General features: G+C 40.0%; 1 protein-coding gene across 3 annotated transcripts in view; it reads left to right on the top strand.

Annotated features, from left to right (window-relative positions):
- Window positions 1-25,099, top strand: part of LOC126469657 (biotin--protein ligase) — a 359,191-nt gene that overhangs the window by 312,442 nt on the left and 21,650 nt on the right. For all 3 annotated transcript variants that reach the window (XM_050096793.1, XM_050096791.1, XM_050096792.1), the window contains one exon: window positions 9,278-9,392. In XM_050096793.1, the coding sequence (XP_049952750.1) occupies window positions 9,278-9,392 (115 nt within the window). The remainder of the gene's footprint in view (window positions 1-9,277; window positions 9,393-25,099) is intronic.

Below are 25,099 nucleotides of genomic sequence, written 5' to 3'. Positions count from 1 at the left end.
AGGTTACTTTAACGTCTGTAGACGTCTCTCCATTGAGAACAACAAGCTGTGTTCTGTTTGCTAAAAACTCTTCAATCCAGTCACACAGCTGGTCTGATATTCCGTAGGCTCTAACTTTGTTTATCAGGCGACAGTGTGGAACTTTATCGAACGCCTTCCGGAAGTCAAGGAAAATAGCATCTACCTGGGAGCCTGTATCTAATATTTTCTGGGTCTCATGAACAAATAAAGCGAGTTGGGTCTCACACGATCGCTGTTTCCAGAATCCATGTTGATTCCTACAGAGTAGATTCTGGGTTACCAGAAATGACATGACACGCGAGCAAAAAAGATATTCTAAAATTCTACAACAGATCGATGTCGGTGATATAGGCCTATAGTTTTGCGAATCTGCTCGACGACCTTTCTTGAAAACTGGAACTACTCGTGCTCTTTTCCAATCATTTGGAACCTTCCGTTCCTCTAGAGACTTGAGGTACATGGCTGCTAGAAGGGGGGCAAGTTCTTTCGCATACTCTGTGTAGAATCGAATTGGTATCCGGTCAGGTCCAGTGGACTTTCCTCTGTTGAGTGATCTCAGTTGCTTTTCTATTCCTTGGACACTTATTTTGATGTCAGCCATTTTTTCGTTCATGGGAGGATTTAGAAAAGGACTTGCAGTGTGGTCTTCCTCTGTGAAACAGCTTTGGAAAAAGGTGTTTAGTATTTCAGCTTTACATGTGTCATCCTCTGTTTCAATGCCATTATCATCCCAGAGTGTTTGGATATACTGTTTCGATCCACTTACTGATTTAATGTAAGACCAGAACTTCCTAGGATTTTCTGTCAAGTTGGTACATAGAATGTTACTTTCGAATTCACTGAACACTTCACACATAGCCCTCCTTATGCTAACTTTGACATCGTTTAGCTTCTGTTTGTCTGAGAGGTTTTGGCTGCGTTTAAATTTGCAGTGAAGCTCTCTTTGCTTTCGCAGTAGTTTCCTAACTTTGTTGTTGAACCACGGTGGGTTTATTCCCATCCCTCACAGTTTTACTTGGCACGTACCTGTCTAAAACGCATTTTACGATTGCTTTGAACTTTTTCCATAAACACTCAACATTCTCAGTGTTGGAACAAAAATTTTACGTTTTGAAATGTTAGGTAGTCTGAAATCTGCCTCCTATTACTCTTGCTAAGCAAATAAACCTTCCTCCCTTTTTTTATATTTCTATTTACTACCATATTGAGGGATGCTGCAACGGCCTTGTTGTTGTGGTCTTCAGTCCTGAGACTGGTTTGATGCAGCTCTCCATGATACTCTATCCTGTGCAAGCTGCTTCATCTCCCAGTACCTACTGCTACCTACATCCTTCTGAATCTGCTTGGTGTATTCATCTCTTGGTCTCCCTCTACGATTTTTACCCTCCACACTGCCCTCCAATACTAAATGGGTGATCCCTTGATGCCTCAGAACATGTCCTACCAACCGATCCCTTCTTCTAGTCAAGTTGTGCCACAAACTTCTCTTCTCCCCAATCCTATTCAGTACCTCCTCATTAGTTATGTGATCTACCCATCTAACCTTCAGCATTCTTCTGTAGCACCACATTTCGAGAGTTTCTATTTTCTTCTTGTCCAAACTATTTATCGTCCATGTTTCACATGCATACATGGCTACACTCCATACAAATACTTTCAGAAACGACTTCCTGACACTTAAATCAATACTCCATGTTAACAAATTTCTCTTGTTCAGAAACGCTTTCCTTGCCATTGCCAGTCTACATTTTACATCCCCTCTACTTCGACCATCATCACTTATTTTGCTCCCCAAATAGCAAAATTCCTTTACTACTTTAAGTGTCTCGTTTCCTAATCTAATACCCTCAACATCACCCGACTTAATTCGACTACATTCCATTATCCTCGTTTTGCTTTTGTTGACGTTCATCTTATATCCTCCCTTCAAGACACTATCCATTCCGTTCAACTGCTCTTTCAAGTCCTTTGCTGTCTCTGACAGAATTGCAATGTCATCTGCGAACCTCAAAGTTTTTATTTCTTCTCCATGGATTTTAATACTTACTCTGAATTTTTCTTTTGTTTCCTTCACTGCTTGCTCAATATACAGATTGAATAACATCGGGGAGAGGCTACAACCCTGTCTCACTGCCTTCCCAACCATTGCTTCCCTTTCATGCCCCTCGACTCTTACAACTGCCGTTTGGTTTCTATACAAATTGTAAATAGCCTTTCGCTCCCCATATTTTAGCCCTGCCACCTTCAGAATTTGAAAGAGAGTATTCCAGTCAACATTGTCAAAAGCTTTCTCTAAGTCTACAAATGCTAGAAGCGTAGGTTTGCCTTTCCTTACTCTAGCTTCTAAGATAAGCCATAGAGTCAGTATTGCCTCACATGTTCCAATATTTCTACGGAATCCAAACTGATCTTCCCCAATGTCGGCTTCTACTAGTTTTTCGATTCGTCTGTAAAGAATTCACGTTAGTATTTTGCAGCCGTGACTTATTAAACTAATGGTTCAGTAATTTTCACATCTGTCAACACCTTCTTTCTTTGGGATTGGAATTATCATATTCTTTTTGAAGTCTGAGGGCATTTCGCCTGCCCCATACATCTTGCTCACCAGGTGGTAGAGTTTCGTCAGGACTGGCTCTCCCAAGACTGTCAGTAGTTCTAATGGAATGTTGTCTACTCCCGGGACCTTGTTTCGACTTAGGTCTTTCAGTGCTCTGTCAAACTATTCACACAGTATCATATCTCCCATTTCGTCTTCATCTACATCCTCTTCCATTTCCATAATACTGTCTTCAAGTACATCGCCCTTGTATAGACCCTCTATATACTCCTTCCACCTCTCTGTTTCCCTTCTTTGCTTAGAACTGGGTTTCCATCTGAGCTGTTGATATTCATACAAGTGGTTCTCTTTTCTCCAAAGATCTCTTTAATTTTCCTGTAGGCAGTATCTATCTTACCCCTAATGAGATAAGCCTCTACACCCTTACATTTGTCCTCCAGCCATCCCTGCTTAGCCATTTTGCACTTCCTGTCAATATCAATTTTGAGGAGTTTGTATTCATTTTTGCCTGCTTCATTTACTGCATTTTTATATTTTCTCCTTTCATCAATTAAATTCAATATGTCTTCTGTTACCCAAGGGTTTCTACTGGCCCTCGTCTTTTTACCTATTTGATCCTCTGCTGCCTTCACTATTTCATCCCTCAAAGCTACCCATTCATCTTCTACTGTATTTCTTTCCCCCATTCCTGTCAATTGTTCCCTGATGCTCTCCCTGAAACTCTGTACAACCTCTGGTTCTTTCAGTTTATCCGGGTCCCATCTCCTTAAATTCCCACCTTTTTGCAGTTTCTTCAGTTTTAATCTACAGTTCATAACCAATAGATTGTGGTCAGAGTCCACATCTGCTCCTGGAAATGTCTTACAATTTAAAACCTGGTTCCTAAATCTCTGTCTTACCACTATATAATCTATCAGATACCTTTTAGTATCTGCAGGGTTCTTCCATGTATACAACCTTCTTTCATGATTCTCGAACCAAGTGTTAGCTATGATTAAGTTATGCTCTGCGCAAAATTCTACCAGGCGGCTTCCTGTTTCATTTCTTACCCCCAATCCATATTCACCTACTATGTTTCCTTCTCTCTTTTTTCCTACTACCGAATTCCAGTCACCCATGACTATTAAATTTTCATCTCCCTTCACTATCTGAATAATTTCTTTTATTTCATCATACGTTTCTTCAATTTCTTCATCATCTGCAGAGCTAGTTGGCATATAAACTTGTACGGCATTATGATCACTGATTCCCTGTTCTGCGCTTACAGAGTTGAAAAGTTCGGGTCTGTTTGTTATCAGTTGGTCCAAGATGTTATCTCCACGAATCGGTTCTCTGTTTGATTGCTTGAGGTAATTTTCGGATATTGCACTCAGTATAATGGCACTCGATGCTTTGTCCCTACCACCCGTCCTAAACAACTGAGTGTCCCAGTCTATATCTGGTAAATTGAAATCTGCACCTAAGACTTTAACATGCTGAGGAAATTTATGTGAAATGTATTCCAAATTTTTTCTCAGTTGTTCTGCCACTAATGCTGCTGAGTCAGGAGGTCGGTAAAAGGAGCCAATTATTAACCTAGCTCAGTTGTTGAGTATAACCTCCACCCATAATAATTCACAGGAACTATCCACTTCTATTTCACTACAGAAAAGCTACTACTAACAGCGACAAACACGCCACCACCAGTTGCATGCAATCTATCCTTTCTAAACACCGTCTGTGCCTTTGTAAAAATTTTGGCAAAATTTATCTCTGGCTTTAGCCAGCTTACCGTACCTCTAACGATTTCAGCTTCGGTGCTTTCTAGCAGCGCTTGAAGGTCCGTTACTTTACCAGTGCAGCTTCGACAGTTTACAATTACAACTCCGATTGCTGTTGGTCCCCGCGTGTTCTGACTTTGCCCCGCACCCTTTGAGGCTGTTGCCCTTTCTGTACATGCCTGAGGCCATCTAACCTACAAAACCGCCCAGTCCACGCCACACAACCCCTGTTACCCGTGTAGCCGCCTGCTGTGTGTAGTGGACTCCTGACCTATCCAGTGAGACCCGAAACCCCACCACCCTATGGCGCAAGTAAGGAATTTGCAGCCCACATGGTCGCAGAATCGTCTCAGCCTCTGATTCAGACAATCCACTCAGCTCTGTACCAAAGGTCCACAGTCAGCCCTGTCGGTGATGCTGCAGATGGTGAACTCAGCTTTCATCCCGCTAGCGAGACTGGCAGTCTTCACCAAATCAGATAGCTGCCGGAAGACAGAGAGGATTTGCTCCGATCCATAACGACACACATCATTAGTGCTGACATGAGTGACCACCTGCAGATGGGTGCACCCTGTACCCTTCATGGCATTCGGAAGGACCTTTTCCACATCTGGAATGACTCCCCCTGGTATGCACATGGCAGCCATATCCCTTAGGGGCCCCATTACGTGCCTGATGTTGGAGCTCCCAACTACCAGTAAGTCCACCCTCTGTGACTGCCCGGATCTTGCTGACTGAGGGGCAACCTCTGGAACAGGACAAGCAGTCATGTCCGGCCGAAGATCAGTATCAGGCCAGAGACAGAGCCTGAAACCGGTTCGTCAGACAAGCTGGAGAGGCCTTCTGTTCAGCCCTCCGGAATGTCTTTCGCCCCCTGCCACACCTCGAGACGACCTCCCACTCTACCACGGGTGACGGGTCAGCCTCAATGTGGGCAGTATCCCGGGCAGCCACAGCAGTAGTCCGATTGGGGGATGTGTAGGACTAGCTGGCCGTCCCCAACAAACCCCCGTCCGGACCCCCACAGTGATGCCCATTGGCAACAGTCTCAAGCTGTGTGACTGAAGCCAACACTGCCTGAAGCTGGGAGCAAAGGGATGCCAACTCAGCCCGCATCCGAACACAGCAGTCGCAGTCCCTATCCGTGCTAAATACTGTTGTGCAAAGAACGTCTGATCCAATCTACAGAGAGCACAATCAATTCGACACAAAATTTAAACGGTTATTAAAATACAAGACTTCCTAGTAAATGCAGTAATGCTGCTACTTGCACACTGCTGACACACTGCTCGGCGGCAGAAGGCTAACTGTACTGCCAGTAACGTACAAAGACTATTTGAAAGAAATAAACAAATGACAGACGACTACGCGACTTTACATGTCACAGATATTAAAATGCAAATCTGCCTCTGCTAATTACGAAACTACACAATGATTTGACGGATTTAACTAAACAAGTGCGCTAAGAACACTCAAACAAATTTTCAACTTGACTACTACACTTATATGAACACTAAATAAGCCACTTGCTGCTACTTGCGCACTGCTGACACACTGCTCGGCGGCTGAAGGCATGACTGATGATTGTGATGCTATAATTCTGCAGGTAGTTTCTGATGTTAAAAGTTATGATAGATACAGCAGCTTTCATGTCTGTTTGCCCATATGATGTTTGTAACTACTGTAGGGGTTATATTTGCAATGTTAATGGAGTTTAGTAAGTATAATGTGTAACAGAAGCAATTAGTCAAGTCACTAACTGACAATAAGATCTGCCAAGAAAATAAAGACCTTTACACAGTTGTTTGTTCACATGATGATAGCCAAACAAAAGTTAATACAAATATGCTTAATTTTGAGGAGAATTATTTGTGGAAAATGCTATCTTCGTCGTCATCGAATTCCATCTCGTATATGTGTGGAAATTTTAAGAGTAGCCTTTATGAGCTGTTCAGCACTCTTGTTATTGACTATCCTGTTGAAATGAGAGAGATGGATTTATATCACATTTATAGACATTCCATAAGTTGTGCAGATCTTGTCAGTTACCACATAAAATGGAGCTCTGCGACAATTCCTGCTAAATGCCTCAACATTTATCATGAGCTGTCACCCCTCTATAAATGACATCAGCATCTCCAAACATTACTAGAGAGCTGTTGACATCATTTACTGACTCTTTTATGTATGCTGTAAATGGCAGGGGTCATAGTACACTTCCCTGAGGCATCTCAAATGTTACAATAGATTTCAACAATATATACATAACTGCAGATTTAGTTCTACAAAGCAAGAAGTCATTGATCCTGTCACATTGTGGGGGTTCGGTTTTTTTTCTGCCTTCCTCCTGACATAAAAACTCCTGACATTAGTGAGCTCTTCAGAAGTACAGCATGCCCTGAAGTGACATATAGCGTTCCCCACCTGAGAAAAGCAGTAAACAAATTAGTTGCACTACATGTTCAACAGGATGCACAGATATATTTCACAGTCTCTTACCCTCTGAGTGAGTTAAGTATACCAGGCCTGGCTGTAACTGTTAAATAAAGAAAAGTCCTTGAATTAAAGCATCTGTTCTGTATTTTCACTTAGTATACACACATTTTTCACCGAGTCCATTGTAACACAGTTTGTTCATCAATTAATAAACGGTTAAAAAGATGCATGGTGTTCAGTAGTTTTTGATGCTCGCTTCAGTACTATGCAGGCATAACTTTTGAACTCTGAAAGTTCACAGTTATGATTGTGCAGCACGTCACGTGGAATTTATACCCTCCGAAAGAAAATCTCAGTCTTCACTGAGAAGTTTGAAATTTCCATAGCTGTAATCTACGAATGATGATAAACTTTTACCAGTGAATCAAATTCTTACGCAAACAACTATTACTCAATCTTAATGAATATGCCTAGAGCTCCCAGTACCAAAGAGGCATAAAGATCTCTTCTCTGATTGGCCAAATAACACAGTAGCCATTCAGGTTTGTATTTCGATTCACATATCCTAGTACTCTCACTCTTTGGACCATTCCCCATTCTTAAATCACTTTACATGAAGTTACAAAATAACACAGCCCCAAAAAACAAATAAAATCAAATTAACACCATATCTAATCCCCTGGAGGAGTGTAGTAAGTTTTAAATTTCTAAAACACCAAAAACTGGCTGCTTTATAATTATTATTTTCTACTGTGCATGTAACTCGTGCTAAGGCTACACAGTCAGAGTCCCACACTTGCTCACACTTAGTTATTCTCAATGTCAATGAGCCATACTTCACGTATATGCCACAGTCATTCCCTTATTCACTCAGACAGTAAAATATGAAGATAACATTATCCAGCAGAAATAATAATAGCAGTCTGAAATTGATTTTTCAAGTAAATTATGGTCTCTTTGTTAAAATGTTGTTTATTTCGTTATTTAAGGATAACATGTTTACTTAACATTCTTCACTGATCTCTAAGCAAAATATATTAACATATCAGCAAATTATTTGTCAAAGAAAGCTATGAATTGTGAGTGTTTAGGTAAATGTTTGTATATCAAAAATTACTTAACATAAGAAGCTGAAGTTCATACTGTTGTTAACTATCATCTTTAGACAGGTTTATACAAAGTTTCACAATGGCTGGGTTATTAGAACTATCTTTAATCATTCATTGTAATGTATCAAATATTGAATCGTTGTTCAGTGTATGCACATGGCTTCAAAAGCCAGCTCACTCAAGAATCTACGTATGTTATTCTCAGCATACGAAAGTGTGTGGTAAGAAAGCTTCTGTGAGATTCCCTATGATTGATGTGTATCGCTACACCTCAACAAACCAGATCAAATATTCCTATGGTGCATATGTCATTGATTAACTAATGGTCTCTAATTGTCTCAAGCACTTCCAAAATTAAAACAATCAAGTATCTACAACTCATATCTGTAGCTTTCTGGGCCGTCTGCAGGCAGACAAAGTATAATTTCACATGTCCTTTGTTTCAGAAAACCATGCTGATTCTGTTGGAGGTGCTTATTAAATAAACTTTAAAAACATAAAAGTTGCAGTTGATCAGAAAAATAATTTTTTTTTTTCTTTTTTGTTGACTTCTACAGTGAGCTTAGGTTACAGGGCGGTGCATTTGAATATACTGCAACAATTTGACTTCATGTTTATGTTGTTATGTAAATTTTGAGTGGATGTTCCAGATCACAGGGTATGTTTACTTGGCCATCAATGTAATATAACAGGAGTGGGATTCAGCATTATTATTTCAGTTTTTCTAAATTGCCATATGACTGTCATGAGCACTGCAACCGTAACCAAAGTTTTTAGGTCAAAAGTAGATCACTCACATTGGTCCATTTGCTACAATGTGTGGTGGAATAATATGCCTCAAAACACATGTTGCAATCCTTAGCATTGTATTACACTGCCATATACACCATAAATCATCGAGTGTTCTGGTTTACACTGTGAGCAAGTCTTCGACACCTGCAGTGTTTCATCAGATACAAATGTCTTATTGGTCTCTTGTCTGTTAATAGTTGAACTCTCATTCATCCATTTGTGGTAGACACTAGGGGAAGATGGCAGCATCTGAACATTGAATGAGCTTGTTTCTGTGATACTATTTCCAGCAGTTGTACCATTGCTGTTCACCGTTGGTTGAAATAATTTAAATCAGCAACTTTCCCCCTTCTGTGCACCCAGAGTCAATGTTTTTTGTTACATTCCTGTTAAATGTGACATATATTATGCATCATATTACACACCCTCCTTGTAGCCTAGTTGTGCTGATTCACATGGTAGAAAAGTGTTAATAATGTTATGGCTGACCAGTTTAAAGTATAAGTGGAATGTAGTTGTGTTTGTTCACCCTTTATGTACTTGTCTCAGAAAAAAAAATTGTGCTGTTGTCCTTCTAACTTCATGTTGTTTATTCTGCTTAGAACCTCAATTTGAGACTGAAGTGGCCAAATGATATATATGTGGGCAGTACTGTGAAAATTGGTGGTGTCCTGGTGACTAGTAGCTACCATCAGAATTTTATAATTTGCAATGTTGGTGAGTCTTGTTTGATTTATTACCTATTGCTTTTACCATAGAAGTTTTCCTGATTACATATTTATCACAGAGAAAATAGTTATGTATTTCCTTTGGCTTGTGTGTGTAGAGTTATGATAATAATGGTGAAGGAGGGATATCTAATGGAAATTGTTGTTCTGTGAATATCCATTATTTCCCTAAAGCATCCTAGCTGAATAGTCTCGAACTGTTCCTTGTCTGGCTCATCCGTGCATGTTCCTCATTTGTTTGTAGAACTACATTCAGATTCCAATTTTTGTATTCCAGATAAAGTATTCATCTGCTTTATTAGCACAGTGTTCACTAAGTGATCATTGTACATAGTTTAGAAGTAGATTATGAAGCTTTATATAGTATTAAACACTGCATACTGAGGCATTTTGGAGAAATCTTCAATGTGGTGTATCAGTTAACCTGCATATTTTTGTACTAAAAACATATAAATATGAAAACAACAAAGTGCAGCACTAAAGCTCTATAAGCACATAAATCAACATGGCACTTACTTCATTTCCTTTATCAGCCAAGCACAGCAAAGGATGTGTGACACCACAGAACCTGTATCTGGTGATAAAAGATATCACTGAGAATGTTTATTTCAATATTTATTTGATAATATTCTTTCTATTTTTAATAAAATTTTTGGTGACAGCCTGATTTCTTGTATAGCCCAAAGTCTAGGTTAGATTGAAAGATGATAATTTGATTGTGAGTTGGCAAAGCCAATCGACACGATTCCGTAAGAAGCTATCGTTCTACTCATTGACTGAACAGAAGCCTTTGGTAGCGCTATGCCAACTCAGAACCACACTGTTCCCTTCAGCCTAACCTACACCTTGGTCTACGCTACAGATAAGTATGTCACCAGAACTGAGATTTCATATTCACATTTGTTGGTTTCACTAAATCACAACCCAACTGTCAGCTTTCAACCTAACCTAGAACTTGGGCTATGCTACAGATCAATCTGTCACAACACTCTACATTCCAAAGAATAATATACACACAAAACAAATATTATCAGTGTTCTGTTCCCTTTCTGTACGCACTTATGTAATGTTGCACACCAAAACATGATTGTCATGGGACAGAACTGATGTCCAGAATCGGTATGACCAACTGAACTCAAAACCGTGCACACCTTTGTCATGAACTTTGTCTAGCATTATTTCAATACTAACTTCACTCACTTCAGAACAAACAAAACAATGCATGTACAGAATATTTCAGTCAACATGTAGCAGGTTGAAATGTATTCAATATAAAACATTCAAGCACATACAAGGTGAACATTTAAAAGACAATTTGGGAGAGTACCGAGTTGATAATTTTTTTGAAAGGCATTCTTAAACTCATATTGAAAACTCGGGTTAATAATTAAAAAGAACTCTAAAGATTAAATTTTGAGGTATTTATTTGTGACTGTAGCATTGTGATTTTTGGAAACATTGAAAATTCAGTCCCTTTTCAGTGCAAAAAGTACGTACTATGTCTGTGCCATACACGATCGTCCAAATGTCAGAACTGAGCAAGGTGACGGTGTGCAGTGATGGCCAAGTTAGGATGAAGGTGGAATATGGGCATATGGGTGTTTTAGGAGATTTCTGGACATGAAAATTATAACAATAAATTTTAACTGTCACACTTGGAGTTTATAGTCTCCAAGCTCTAATGTTATGGGAGACAGGTGATGTGTGCTACGGCATCACTGCCAGACTGAGGGCACGGTACCCTAAGAGAAGAGGTAGGAAATACGTCTAGCTGGGAGGAGAGCCGGTAGACGAGCCAGCGATCATATTTTTGGAACGCTCCTCACCGACCTGTTCTGAAGCCCCACTGTGACAATTTCCAGCTTTCCTCTTGGCTGATAGAGAGGCATCTTTAGGCATCCCGTGATCAGCAGTGCTTTCAGTTTAGCACCCCTGCCAGCAGTGCCTACTGTGGAAACTCTATCCACATAAAGTGAACATAAGTAGGAGCACTTCGAGTAACTTTCAGTACGCATGAGTCCAGATCAGGCCATTGTTTAATCACAGAACATCATACCAGAATTGTAAAACAGAATGGAGGTAGTGCCAGGAAAGTGATGATGGACGGATCCGATGGTGGTGGGAGCCGGAAGCAGCTGAGTTGGCACATTGGCAATTCCTGGATGCAGCAGTGGGGGAGTGACAGTAACCAACAGTGTGGACACTACCATAGGAAAAGGAAATCCAGCAAGTGTGGCAATCTGGCCTTGCAGCTGGCAGGGGAACGCAACACTCAATCACAGGGGCGCATCAGTAGAGGCTCGTGGGAGGCGTCAGAACGAGGGAGGGGGGTTATAGATAATTGTGACACAGAGTGTTTATAGTAACAGTTAGCATTTGACAAGTTAGGGGGTCAATTATTCTTTTACATTAGAATGGTATTCGATATTAGTAGTTACTAACTGAATTCTACTCCTGGTATAGGACGCTATTCTATTGGAGATTGATAAAGTACAGGACAGTACTCCTGTAATGTTAGGAAGAATTTTGCTGACAGCTGGCAAAATTGTTGTTTATAAAACACACAATTGGTTTCATGGCCTAAAGTCACATCATCAGGTGCAACCTAATGATAAAAAGCAAAATACAGAGTGACCACATTTTGCAGATATTGAAAGTAATATCTATAATATACTCACAATGTTAAAAGATCATATGCATATCCATTGCTCCTAGTAAAAATTTACTATTCAGTGGATGTTTTCAATATTACGGTAAGAAAATGCATTCCCTTATTAATTTTAATATCCTCAAAATGTGGTCACACTGTACTTTACTTCTTACCATGTAGGTTGCACATGATGATGCGGCTTTAGGCTGTGAAATCGCTTGTTTTTTCAATAAACAACAGTTTTATCAGCTGTTAGCGGAATTCTTCGTAACATCATCCCTTTCAGCAGTGGCAGATGTCCAGAATATAAAATAGTTTGTGAGTACTCCCATATTACCACATTCCGTTACATTTAGTTAAAACAATTCTCCAGTATACAGTACATAAAAATGCAAATATTTTGTTTAAGAGAAAAATAACCAACTGCCAACTGTTGTGAACACTTTAATTTCTAAATCCTAAACTAGGTGGGAGGGGAGGGGGGGGGGGGGGGGGAGGCCATGCCTGAAAGGTACCATGTTCCAAAATGTGTCACACATTATATTCACCAGATGGCTGCTGCTCAGGTATTGGTTGATGTTGCTTTTTACTACATCTACAATGACCTTGTGTGTGTAGGATCCATATCATAAAACAGGCAACGATTAACATTAGAGGAACAGGTGCAGCGTTAGTAATAACTACTTGGGGTTTGTAACTCTTAGTGTTCCAGTCATCAACATGGGGCATTGCACAACCAAGGATAAGTTGTTCTCATTCCTGAGCTAATAAGTCTTTGACAGACTCCAGGAGACGAGTGTTGGTACTATCTGGCAGTACGGGCAGGCTGTCAGGGTGAGGCAGCTCTCAGGTGGCTTCAGGCAGGTAAAGCAGAAAAGACTTGATACTAACACTATGTGCATATGTTAGATGGGCAGATAGTTTCTTGGTGGGTGTGACTATGTCGTAGGTGGAACTGTTAAACAGTAGTCCACTACCTACCAACCAAAGTAACCCAAAAACTTCACACCATAAATGTGTTATTATAGCAAAGTAAGGCCACTGTTGTGAGTTGTGCCACAGAGCACAGTAAACTGTTGACAGAGACATACCAGCATTTCTTTATCATGACAACAGTACAGGGGCAAGGAGGTACTTTAGTTTCCTCTAAAAATAGTGCAATTTCACAGTTATTTGCACCAATGCTAAGGGCTAGGGTGGAACACATGTAGTTTTTGGTGTGAATGCAAGATTGAAATTTATTAAGTGGCACATCCAAGAGCACCTGTCAGTCTTTACTGACAATCAAAATGTCCTCGGTTTGCCAGAGGACATATTTCTGCCCAGCTGCTCGTGCAACTCGGAAAGGGTGAAGATGGTAACATTCAAATTCATGGTTTGCACAAGTGACAGGCAGTGAGATTAGCACATTTAACCAATCTAGAGACCATGACAGTTGTACCCCAGCTGCTGTGCAGTAGGATGACAGAGTTGATTCCCATTTGGGGGGATTATCTGGATAGGAGCTGATAAATGAAAGTAATTGTTTGTTAATGTTTGCAAAAAGATTTTGGAGGGTCATAGGTTGGTGCTGAGCCTCCATCCTAATCCCAGCTGAATGATAGACTGTAAAGTGTTAACATGTAACTAGTGTCGCATGCGTATAGCAGGATCTGTAATGTTTTGGTTACTTCCAGGGTAGCAGTCAGGTTCAATAATTCCCTGCGTACAGTGACTATTTCACATTGAACTGAGTTCTTAAGTTTGTCATATTGTTGTACCACCTCAGTAGCAACACCCCAGATTGGACTGGTAGCGGCCAGAAGGTTATCTAATGATATGTGAAAGTCACACGTGCTGGTGGACGAGTGTCTCACGATTTTTAGCAGCAAAAGACAGTACTGGAGGGCTTTAATCCAATGTTCAGCATTGGCTTGTTTGGAGGTAATGAACAGTGTCTTTAGCCAGGCTCACTTGGTGTGATGGAGTGGTACGGCACCTGAAATAATTTGCAGTTGTTCTTGGGTCCCGACAAGCACCTGGTTGATATTACAAAGAGTATGAAGCATTCCGATTTGGCTTGATGTCCTTATGAGAAGTGCATTGCTATTTCTTCTTTCAGTATAGATAAGCTTATGTCAGCTAATATGACTGTCTGGTGAGGGGTGTACAACAACTTGTCCCATTGTTCGAACATTGCTGAAAGGGAAGAGCATGCGGTGCTGGGTTGCACAAGTCCATCTGCCTAAAAGATAGCAACACAACATGTTGCAATGGGGCAAACAAATCTTTTCACTGTTTTAAAGTCAAGAATTGACAGAAGGATGTAGTTGTTTATTCCGTGCACTAAAGCTGGCAGTATATAAAAGGTTGTTAGTTACCTATGACTTGGTGACTGAAGTAATAAAGTAGTGGTGCTCCACAGTGTACTAATGTGGTATGTCAAGTGCTTGATTAAGGACTGAATGTTTGCCAGTTAAACTACATTTATAGCATAGTGATAGCAAATCAAGCCAGTATGAGAAGATGGACTAAAATTGCAATAGTTAGCACTCACAAGGAGGCAAATGTAATAGGATATTGGCTGAGACTAGTATTTCCAAACTTCGCACAAGTTTACAAAATTGTTGTTCAGTTACAAAGAAGGTAGTATAGTTTTATCATGAACGGGTTAATTTCATTAATTAATCCCTTTCAAGGTGTTACCAAAAGATTCAGACTTGAATATAAAGAAAAATTTAATGAGGATCTGAGGTGAGGTGGTGTTTCTGGTATACTGCACATCTGCACTGGGTAGCTCATCTGCAGCTCGTCGTCTAGTGGCTAGCATGGCTGCCTCTGGATCACGGGGTCCCGGGTTCGGCTCCTACCTGGGTTGAAGATTTTCTCTTCCTGGGGGCTGGGTGTTTGTATTGTCCTCAGCATTTCTTCATCATCGTCATCATCAGATTGAAGTGAGCTGATAGGTATACCAGCTTAAAAGAACTCCCTCTAAGTAAGGGCTAACCTTAAGAGGAAGTCATGTTTTCAAGTAGAGAAGGAATTAGCATATTTCATCAATATATAAGAGGTATTAGCGATAAAGTTAGTGAACTACTTATAGATTTTAACTCTGAAATTATTAGTATATCGGAGCACCACTTAAATAATTTGACAATTCAGAGGCTTTATTTACCAGGATACAGATTAGCTGCTGTTTTCCAAGGAGTTCCTTGCGGGGTGGGGGAGTGGCCATGTACGTAAAAAACAGTATTCCATTTGAGTCCACAGACGTATAACGGCACTGAACTGAACAGATATTTGAATGTTGTGCTGAGGCAGTTGAATTTAGTGAAACTAAACTTCTGTTTGTTATTGTTTATATGTCCCGTAGCTCTGACTTCAGAGCATTTCTGCTCAAGCTAGAGAGGGTTCTTGATTCACTTTATAGGGAGTACCACAAAATTAGTTATATGTGGTGACTTCAATATTAATTTTGTATATGATGATGCAGTTATTTTTCCCAAGGGCATGCAGCTTTACTGTATGATTAAATGATGATGGTGTCCTCTTGGGTAAAATATTCCAGAGGTAAAATAGTCCCCCATTCGGATCTCTTGGCCGGGACTACTCAAGAGGATATCGTTATCAGGAGAAAGAAAACTGGCGTTCTACGGATTGGAGCGTGGAATGTCAGATCCCTTAATCGGGCAGGTAGGTTAGAAAATTTAAAAAGGGAAATGGATAGATTAAAGTTAGATATAGTGGGAATTAGTGAAGTTCGGTGGCAAGAGGAACAGGACTTTTGGCCAGGTGAATACAGGATTATAAATACAAAATCAAATAGGGCTAATGCAGGAGTAGGTTTAATAATGAATAAAAAAATAGTAGTACAGGTAAGCTACTACAAACAGCATAGTGAACGCATTATTGTGGCCAAGATAGACACGAACCCCACGTCTACTACAGTAGCACAAGTTTATATGCCAACTAGCTCTGCAGATGATGAAGAAATTGATGAAATGTATTATGAGATAAAAGAAATTATTCGGGTAGTGAAGGGAGACGAAAATTTAATAGTCATGGGTGACTGGAATTCGAGAGTAGGAAAAAAGAGAGAAGGAAACATAGTAGGTGAATATGGATTGGGGGTATGAAATGAAAGAGGAAGCCGCCTGGTAGAATTTTGCGCAGAGCATAACTTAATCATAGCTAACACTTGGTTCGAGAATCATGAAAGAAGGTTGTATACATGGAAGAACCCTGCAGATACTAAAAGGTATCTGATAGATTATATAGTGGTAAGACAGAGATTTAGGAACCAGGTTTTAAATTGTAAGACATTTCCAGGAGCAGATGTGGACTCTGACCACAATCTATTGGTTATGAACTGTAGATTAAAACTGAAGAAACTGCAAAAAGGTGGGAATTTAAGGAGATGGGACCTGGATAAACTGAAAGAACCAGAGGTTGTACAGAGTTTCAGGGAGAGCATCAGGGAACAATTGACAGGAATGGGGGAAAGAAATACAGTAGAAGATGAATGGGTAGCTTTGAGGGATGAAATAGTGAAGGCAGCAGAGGATCAAATAGGTAAAAAGACGAGGGCCAGTAGAAACCCTTGGGTAACAGAAGACATATTGAATTTAATTGATGAAAGGAGAAAATATAAAAATGCAGTAAATGAAGCAGGCAAAAATGAATACAAACTCCTCAAAAATGATATTGACAGGAAGTGCAAAATGGCTAAGCAGGGATGGCTGGAGGACAAATGTAAGGGTGTAGAGGCTTATCTCATTAGGGGTAAGATAGATACTGCCTACAGGAAAATTAAAGAGACCTTCAGAGAGAAGAGAACCACTTGTATGAATATCAAGAGCTCAGATGGAAACCCAGTTCTAAGCAAAGAAGGGAAAGCAGAAAGGTGGAAGGAGTATATAGAGGGTCTATACAAGGGCGATGTACTTGAGGACAGTATTATGGAAATGGAAGAGGATGTAGATGAAGTTGAAATGGGAGATGTGATACTGCGTGAAGAGTTTGACAGAGCACTGAAAGACCTAAGTCGAAACAAGGCCCCAGGAGTAGACAACATTCCATTAGAACTACTGACAGCCTTGGGAGAGCCAGTCCTGACAAAACTCTACACTCTGCTTAGCAAGATGTATGAGACAAGCGAAATACCCTCAGACTTCAAGAAGAATATGATAATTCCAATCCCAAAGAAAGCAGGTGTTGACAGATGTGAAAATTACTGAACCATTAGTTTAATAAGTCACAGCTGCAAAATACTAACGCGAATTCTTTACAGACGAATCCCCCATGTTATTCAATCTGTGTATTGAGCAAGCAATAAGGGAAACAAAAGAAAAGTTTGGAGTAGGTATTGAAATCCGTGGAGAAGAAATAAAAACTTTGAGGTTCGCAGATGACCTTGTAATTCTGTCAGAGACAGCAAAGGACTTAGAAGAGCAGTTGAACAGAATGGACAGTGTCTTGAAATGAGGGTATAAGATGAACATCAACAAAAGCAAAACGAGGATAATGGAATGTAGTCGAATTAAGTCGGGTGATGCTGAGGGTATTAGATTAGGATATGAGATACTTAAAGTAGTAAAGGAGTTTTGCTATTTGGGGAGCAAAATAACTGATGGTGGTCGAAGTAGAGAGGATATAAAATGTAGACTGGCAATGGCAAGGAAAGCGTTTCTGAAGAAGACAAATTTGTTCACATCGAGTATAGATTTAAATGTCAGGAAGTCATTTCTGAAAGTATTTGTTTGGAGTGTAGTCATGTATGGATGTGAAATGTGGACAATAAATAGTTTAGACAAGAAGAGAATAGAAGCTTTCGAAATGTGGTGCTACAGAAGAGTGCTGAAGATTAGATGGGTAGATCACGTAACTAATGAGGAGGTATTGAATAGAATTGGTGAGAGGAGCAGCTTGTGGCACAACTTGACTAGAAGAAGGGATCAGTTGGTAGGTCATGTTCTGAGACATCGAAGGAGCAGTAATTTAGTATTGGAGGGCAGCGTGGAGGGTAAAAATCATAGAGGGAGACCAAGAGATGAATACACTAAGCAGATTCAGAAGGATGTAGGCTGCAGTAAGTACTGGGAGATGAAGAAGTTTGCACAGGATAGAGTATCATGGAGAGCTGCATCAAACCAGTCTCAGGACTGAAGACCACAACAACAACATGGTGATGCAAGAAAAAGGAAGTTGGTAGATCTCCTAAAATTCATATGACCTGATGCAGACTGTATTTTTTCCAGCTAGATGGCAGAGGAACAGTAGCAAAGCCATAGACAATATTTTTATTCATTCTTCATAACTAAATAGGCATTCTGTTAGTAAAAGGGTGAATGGCCTTTCAGACCATGATGCACAAATTTTAACACTAAAAGGCTTCTGTACTCAAACAAATGTCACATATAATTAGACACTGTGTAGGAAAGTTAATCCAACAGCATTAGAGAGTTTTTAAACCTCATCAAGGAACAAGAGTGGCAGGATGTTTATAGTGTAGATAACATAGATGGCAAACATAATGCTTTCCTTAACACATTTCTCATGCTATTTGAGAGTTGCCTTCCATTAGAATGTTCTAAATGGGGTACTAGAAGCAAAAGGCAGCCTAAGTGGCTGACTGGTGGGATAAGGATATCATGTAGAATAAAGTGGGAATTATATCTAAATGTTAGAAATAGTCACAATCAAGCTACAGTAGCCCATTACAAACAGTACTGTAAGGTGCTTAAAATGTTATTAAAAAGGCAATGAGTATGTTATATGCAAATAGAATAGCTAATTGACAGGATAAAATTGAAATGATACGGTCAGTTGTGAAGGAAGTGTCTGGTCAGTAGCACAAGGTTGACGATATAAAGTCAGTTCAAATCATTTTCTGAGCATTGCTGGTGAATTAAATAAAAATACAGTTTCTACAGGGAATCATATAACTCTCTTGGCAACAGCCTTTTCGAGATTGATGTCTGAAATACTCCTCTGTGATACAGACAAGAGGGAAATTGAGTCAATAATTAAATCACTGAAAACTAAGGACTCTCACGGGTATGGTGGAGTGTCTAGCAGAAGATTGAAGTACTGTGCCGCACGTGTCAGGAAATATATAGCCATATTTGTAATTTTTCCTTTAGGGATGGTCAGTTTCCTGAACGATTAAAGTACTCAGTAGTAAAGCCACTTTATAAAAAGGAATAATGTAGACAATTTTAGACTTATTTCTATGCCATCAGTGTTTGCTAAAGTTATTGAAAAGGCTGTATGTGGAAGGATAATTGATCATTTTATATCACAGAATTTGCTATGAAATGTACAGTTCAACTTTAGAAGTCATTTAACAACTGAAAATGCTATATTATCTTCTCTCTGTGAGGTACTGGATGGGTTAAAAAAAAAAAAGGGTTCAAATGCTAGGCATATTTTTTTATTTAACTACAGCATTTGATTGTGTTGATCACAAAATATTGCTCCAGAAGTTGGACCTTTACAGAAAACAGGGAGTAGGTCACAGTTGGTTCACCTCCTACTTTAACAACAGACAGCAAAAGGTCATTCACAGTGTTGAGAATGGCTGTGATGTGGGGTCTGTGTGGGGTACAGTCAAATGGGGGGGGGGGGGGGGGGGGTGCCCCAAGGATCAGTGTTTTGACCACTCCTGTTCCTTATTTATATAAATGACATGCCCTCTAGTATTTTGGGTAAATGTAAAATATTTCTGTTTGCAGATGACACTACCCTGGTGGTAATGGATGTTGTGTGCAACATTGGCTCGGTTTCAAATAGTGCAGTTAATGATATAAGTTCATGGCTTGTAGAAAATAAACTAACGCTAAATCACAGTAAGACTCAGTTTTTGTGGTTTCTAACACACAATTCAACAAAACCTGACGTTTTGATTTCACAGAATGGGTGTATGATTAATGAAACTGAATGGTTCAAATTTATAGGTGTTCAGATTGATGGTAAACTGTCGTGGAAAGCCCACGTTCAGGATCTTGCTCAAAGACTTAAGGCTGCCATTTTTACTATCTGAATGGTATCTGAAGTGAGTGATCAGCACGAAAATTAGTCTACTTTGCTTATTTTCACTTGCTTATGTTGCACGGTATTATATTTTGAGGTAACTCTTCCCATTCCAAAAGGATATTTTTGGCTCAGAAACGGGTGGTTCGGGCAATGAGTGGTGTAAGTTCCCGAACCTCTTGTCGACCCCTGTTCACGAGTCTAGGTATTTTGACATTGGCCACTCAATACAGATATTCCTTACTGTTATTTCTCATTAACAATATTAGCTTATTCCCAAGAATAAGCAGCTTTTACTCAGTTAATACTCGGCAGAAGTCAAACCTGCATTTGGATTGAACTTCCTTAACTCTTGTGCAGAAAGGTGTCGAGTATACTGCTGCATCCACTTTCAATTAACTTCCACTAGAATTCAAAAATCTTAGCAGTAATCTGCGTGCTTTCAAATCGAAACTGAAGAGTTTCCTTGTGGGCCACTCCTTCTATTCTGTCAAGAAGTTCCTTGAAAAAGTAAGCTGATTCTTGCATTGTCGATTGTGTTTGCTTAAACTTACGGCTTGACGTTTTTTAGGTTCATAAACATTTTATTTTTATCTGTTATTACTTTTATGTTGTAATTAATGTACTGACACTTCACTTCATTGTAAGCAAGCAATGAATAACACCATTAGGTAAATTTCAGGAGAGCACTAGAGCCACAGTCAGCACAACAGTCCAGAAACGGGAGATAGCGAGATTTATTTAATGTAGAGGTAGTAGTACCAAATATTGTGGTAACATTGGTAGGTAGCCAGAAAAGTCAGTGTTGCTTTTGAAAATTCCTATTATTACAACGTGTCTTATGCTGAGGTGATCTTTCTTGCAAATATCAGCAGAGTTGAAAACTATCTTTTTTCTGCTGGATCAGTAGCAGAAAGTTCGAACACAGGGGGGCTGATAGCATCGTGCAACAATTTCTTCCCACGGACATTGCACGAGATGAGCAGGGAGCAGGCCAGACTGGGATGCGCATTATCCGGTTTGCTCTGCTCGGCAGAGTCCCACGGGCAGGCTCGCCTGTGCATAATAGCTGCAGTCAGCTGGCTGGCCCCACACGGTGCAAACAATCAGGTTGACTGATGTAACAACACTGTGTCGCTTCGCTAATGTAGTATAATTTTTAGTTAATGTTTTCACTCTGTTCGTGGTGGTTGACATCAAAATTTTTTACAAGATATGTCACAAGCGTCACTGTTATGTATTGTATTTTTCCAATCCTATTTCCATTAAATATTGGGCTTCTCAGCACTAATGAAATCAGAATTGTCTGGTAATGATCCTGAGTTCGAGTCGTGAGCCGGCACACAGTTTTAATCTGCCAGGAAGTTTCGTATCAGCGCACACTCGGCTGTGAAGTGAGAATTTCATTCTGAGAACTTGCCTCAGTTGGTTCCTTAGTTCACAAAACAGACATAATTCAATCATAAAATCATTACTTAGTGTCTTTGTGATAACTTGACCAACAGATTGTTGTGTTATTCACTGATCATTACCTGTGCAAAGATTGGGAGTTGTGTTGACTCCTTTGATTAATGTTTCACAACTTGGTCTCTATCTGGTTCAGATAAGTACAGCTGTTCTATCTGTTTTAATCCCAGTGGCCATGTTTTTTTAATAATTGTTCTATCCCATTCTAGTTATTTTAAGTGTGTGTGTTCATCTGTGTTATAGCCAAACAAAACAGGTAATCCAAACAGTGTGATTTCTTTTCCTCAATAATCTAATACAGGTCAGCAAGGTTTCCCTTGACTGTATAATGTACTCTCTGAAAGCAAATTGAATTGGTGTAATATGATTTCACATTTGCCATATAGATGAGCAAATAAATTCAAAAGCTTTGTCCTCTGCTTCTCTAAAACTGTTGTGTTCACCCCACTAGAATAATCACTCTCTTGCTCGTTTGCAAAGGTCGTAAGAGAGGCGCAAACTTTGCTAAAGTCTTTGATGTGATCTACGCACAATGTTGCTGCGTCGATGAGTACTCGAGTGAAACTTTAGCGAAAAATACGAGTCCTTATGTAAAGTTCGTTTTTGTTATGCACTTGAGAGCACTTAATTACAAGTTTAAACAGCTACCTTTTCTTAGGGTCATACAATAAATTAGTATTGCAAAGTGTTTGTCTGTTTTGAAGTTACTCCCTGTATTTCACAATAGTCAGTCAACTAGTTAAACCTGACTTTCAGTGATGCAAGTGGGTCTTTGAAAACCTATCTTTCATGGTACATGAAACTTTACTGGATGCACCTTACTTCTGCTCAGTTTCAAGCATAGTTTAATGGTGTGTTCTGTAACCTAACTCTAATGTACTTTTACTGGTTTCCTTCAACTATTGTTTGTGTAATTCTTATGGTACCTTGACATCTTTTCCCTCAGTGGGACGAAATCGATGTAATGCGACGATTCAGTTCTGATTGCTTGACTGTTATTTGCTTAAATAGCCACCTTTGTTCCACATTACAGGCAATTACATTAACAGTTACCACTGCTTGGGTATTGACACTTAATAATAAAACTTATAGTACACCACTGTGCACTTACACTCAGTAGGACAGCAGACACAGCTTCCTAATGGGCGAAACCACAAAATGTGTTGTAACCGTGACCGTTCCGGTCGAGGGGTTGCCGAGAATGAAGCACAGCGGGACCAAACAGGAGTAGCCCGAGAACAAACAAACAAACGAACATGAAAGGACGGACATAAAGAATGGCGGACGACCGAGCAAGACCTTACAATGACAACACACAAGAAGCAACAGGGTTGCAAGTGACAACCAAACGAATCCACAACGTCCACTTGTAAATGAAAACAAAATACGGTAAACACGCTGTCTGTAGCTGAGATGTCGATAGACTTACATGAATATCAGACTGCCTAGCTGAGCGAGAGGCATGCACTTACGTACAGGATACAGTATGTCGTGATTGGCTGCTGGGACCACGTGCTCCACCGTGGCGCCCTCACGTTATATGTGGACCAAGAACGCGTGCAGCCACGGCTTATGGCATGACGGCTGTAGAGACCTCTAGTGGTAATCGAGGTCCATGCTATCTGGCATGGATTCAAAACCCGCAGTGCTCGGTACCAGAAAATGTAACGCAATTTACTTCAACTGAAAACAACCTAACACATTCCCTCTCCACATACAGCATGCTAAATGTGAAATGATTAACTGAGTCACAAGAACAAAATAATACCCTCATACATTATCCCTAACCTTCATACCAACAAATGAATCATTTCTCAACATTTTCACAAATATGACAAGAGATACCTAGTCTGTACGCAAAACCCATTTAGTCCCTGGACCTCAGGGCATAGGGAGGCTTGCTCCCTAAAGCATAACTAGTATGTGCTGGAGATAACTTGTCTTTTTCCATTGTCACAGTGTCCTTAATTTGCTGTGAAGTGTTTGCAGGAGAACTTGACAATGTCGTAGGGGCCGGCACAAGTGGGACATTGTATGACTTTAACATATCAAAATGTACTACCACAGTGTGATCAGACATTGGATCTCTGCATTCATAGGAGAAGTTACCCATATAATAGGGTAGAGGCCCTCATACTGAGGTGTGAATTTCTTAGTTTTTCTTTTCTTAACCACCAGATTTCAAAGCAAAACAAGGTCTCCGGGTTTTGTACTGAGGAAGCGTTTTCCTTTGTTGCTTTGTTTCAGCTTTTTTCTGAGAAGCTTTGGAATTATTTTGTTTAACCTGCTTCCAGATAGCCTTAAGGTGGCAGACCAGTCCCTTTACTAGCTATATCAACTCCAGGCTGCAACTTATCAAATTCAAATGGAGAGTTAAGTGTCTCCTGTAAACTACTTTGTAGGGTGTGTACCCAGCTGATTCATGTATAGGACTATTGCTTGCAGAAGCTACATACCAGTTCCAGTCTGAATGTGCTCTATTTATGTAATAGGACAGCATTTGAGCAATTGTCTTTTGGATACGTTCAAGACAACCATTAGCTGTGGGATGAAAAGGAGTCGTGCGCCATTTTTTGATTCTCAACAATTTGTGGACTTGTACAAACAAGGCAGACATGGAATTTGCTCCTTGTTGGTCAAAATGGCATCCGGACTTCAATGTGCTAGTGTTAAATGACTGAGCAAGGCACATGCAACAGTTTCTACAGTCATATCTGTAAGTGGTACTAAAATAAAGTACCTGGAGAAGTGATATATGATAGACAGGGTGTAGTTATTTTGGGTACTTTGTAGAGAGGGGCCAACAATGTCTAGGGCAATGTTTTGGAATGGTTTAGTGGCTTCTGGGAGGATCTGTAGAGGAATTTTGGTCCTTGGTGGAGGTGCCCTTTGAGCACAAAGCAAACAATTCTGTATATAGTTCCAAACATCTCTCTATCTTTCCACTGGAAACGAGAGGCTATCCTAGCATTTGTGGCATGTCGCCCATTTTGACGTGTCTGCTGACTATCATGACATTGTACAATGATGTCTAGCAGGGTCTTACAGTACAAGATACTATCCTCTGTGATGAAATCTGAACGGGAAGCATACTGGTGACATTCTACATCTCTTTCCTGTGCTTCCTTTGGCTTGTCTGTGTAAACATCATCTGTCTGACCAGCTCTTACTTTACAGCTGAGTCCATTAGCATTCCAATGTAAAAAATGTGATTTGGGGTGTATTGTATTCTGATGCAATAGAAATTCTTCCAATCCATATGTTGCATACAGCAAACCAGTGCTTAACAGTATTGGTTATAAAAACAGTCTTGGTTGCAATTTTAGTTTTTTATTTTCCAACGACGCGTTTCGCCTCAGGGGAATGCATTATGCAGATCTTGGTGCCTCTTGTGTCCATTTAGAAAAGATAACCTGAAGATGCCTAAACAAGGCGAAATGCGTCATTGAAAAATAAAAAACCTAAAATTGCAACCAAGACTGTTTTTAACCAATACTGTATTCTGATGCTTTTAGTGCCCACCGAGTTAAGTGACTGCTTGGGTCCTTTGGGCTTAAAGTCCACACGAG

The sequence above is a fragment of the Schistocerca serialis genome, chromosome 3 (genome assembly GCF_023864345.2).
Source record: "Schistocerca serialis cubense isolate TAMUIC-IGC-003099 chromosome 3, iqSchSeri2.2, whole genome shotgun sequence".
NCBI classification, from domain to species: domain Eukaryota; kingdom Metazoa; phylum Arthropoda; class Insecta; order Orthoptera; family Acrididae; genus Schistocerca; species Schistocerca serialis.
The sequence above is the reverse complement of the archived record's forward strand: the minus strand, read 5'-3'. Positions and strand labels throughout refer to the sequence as shown.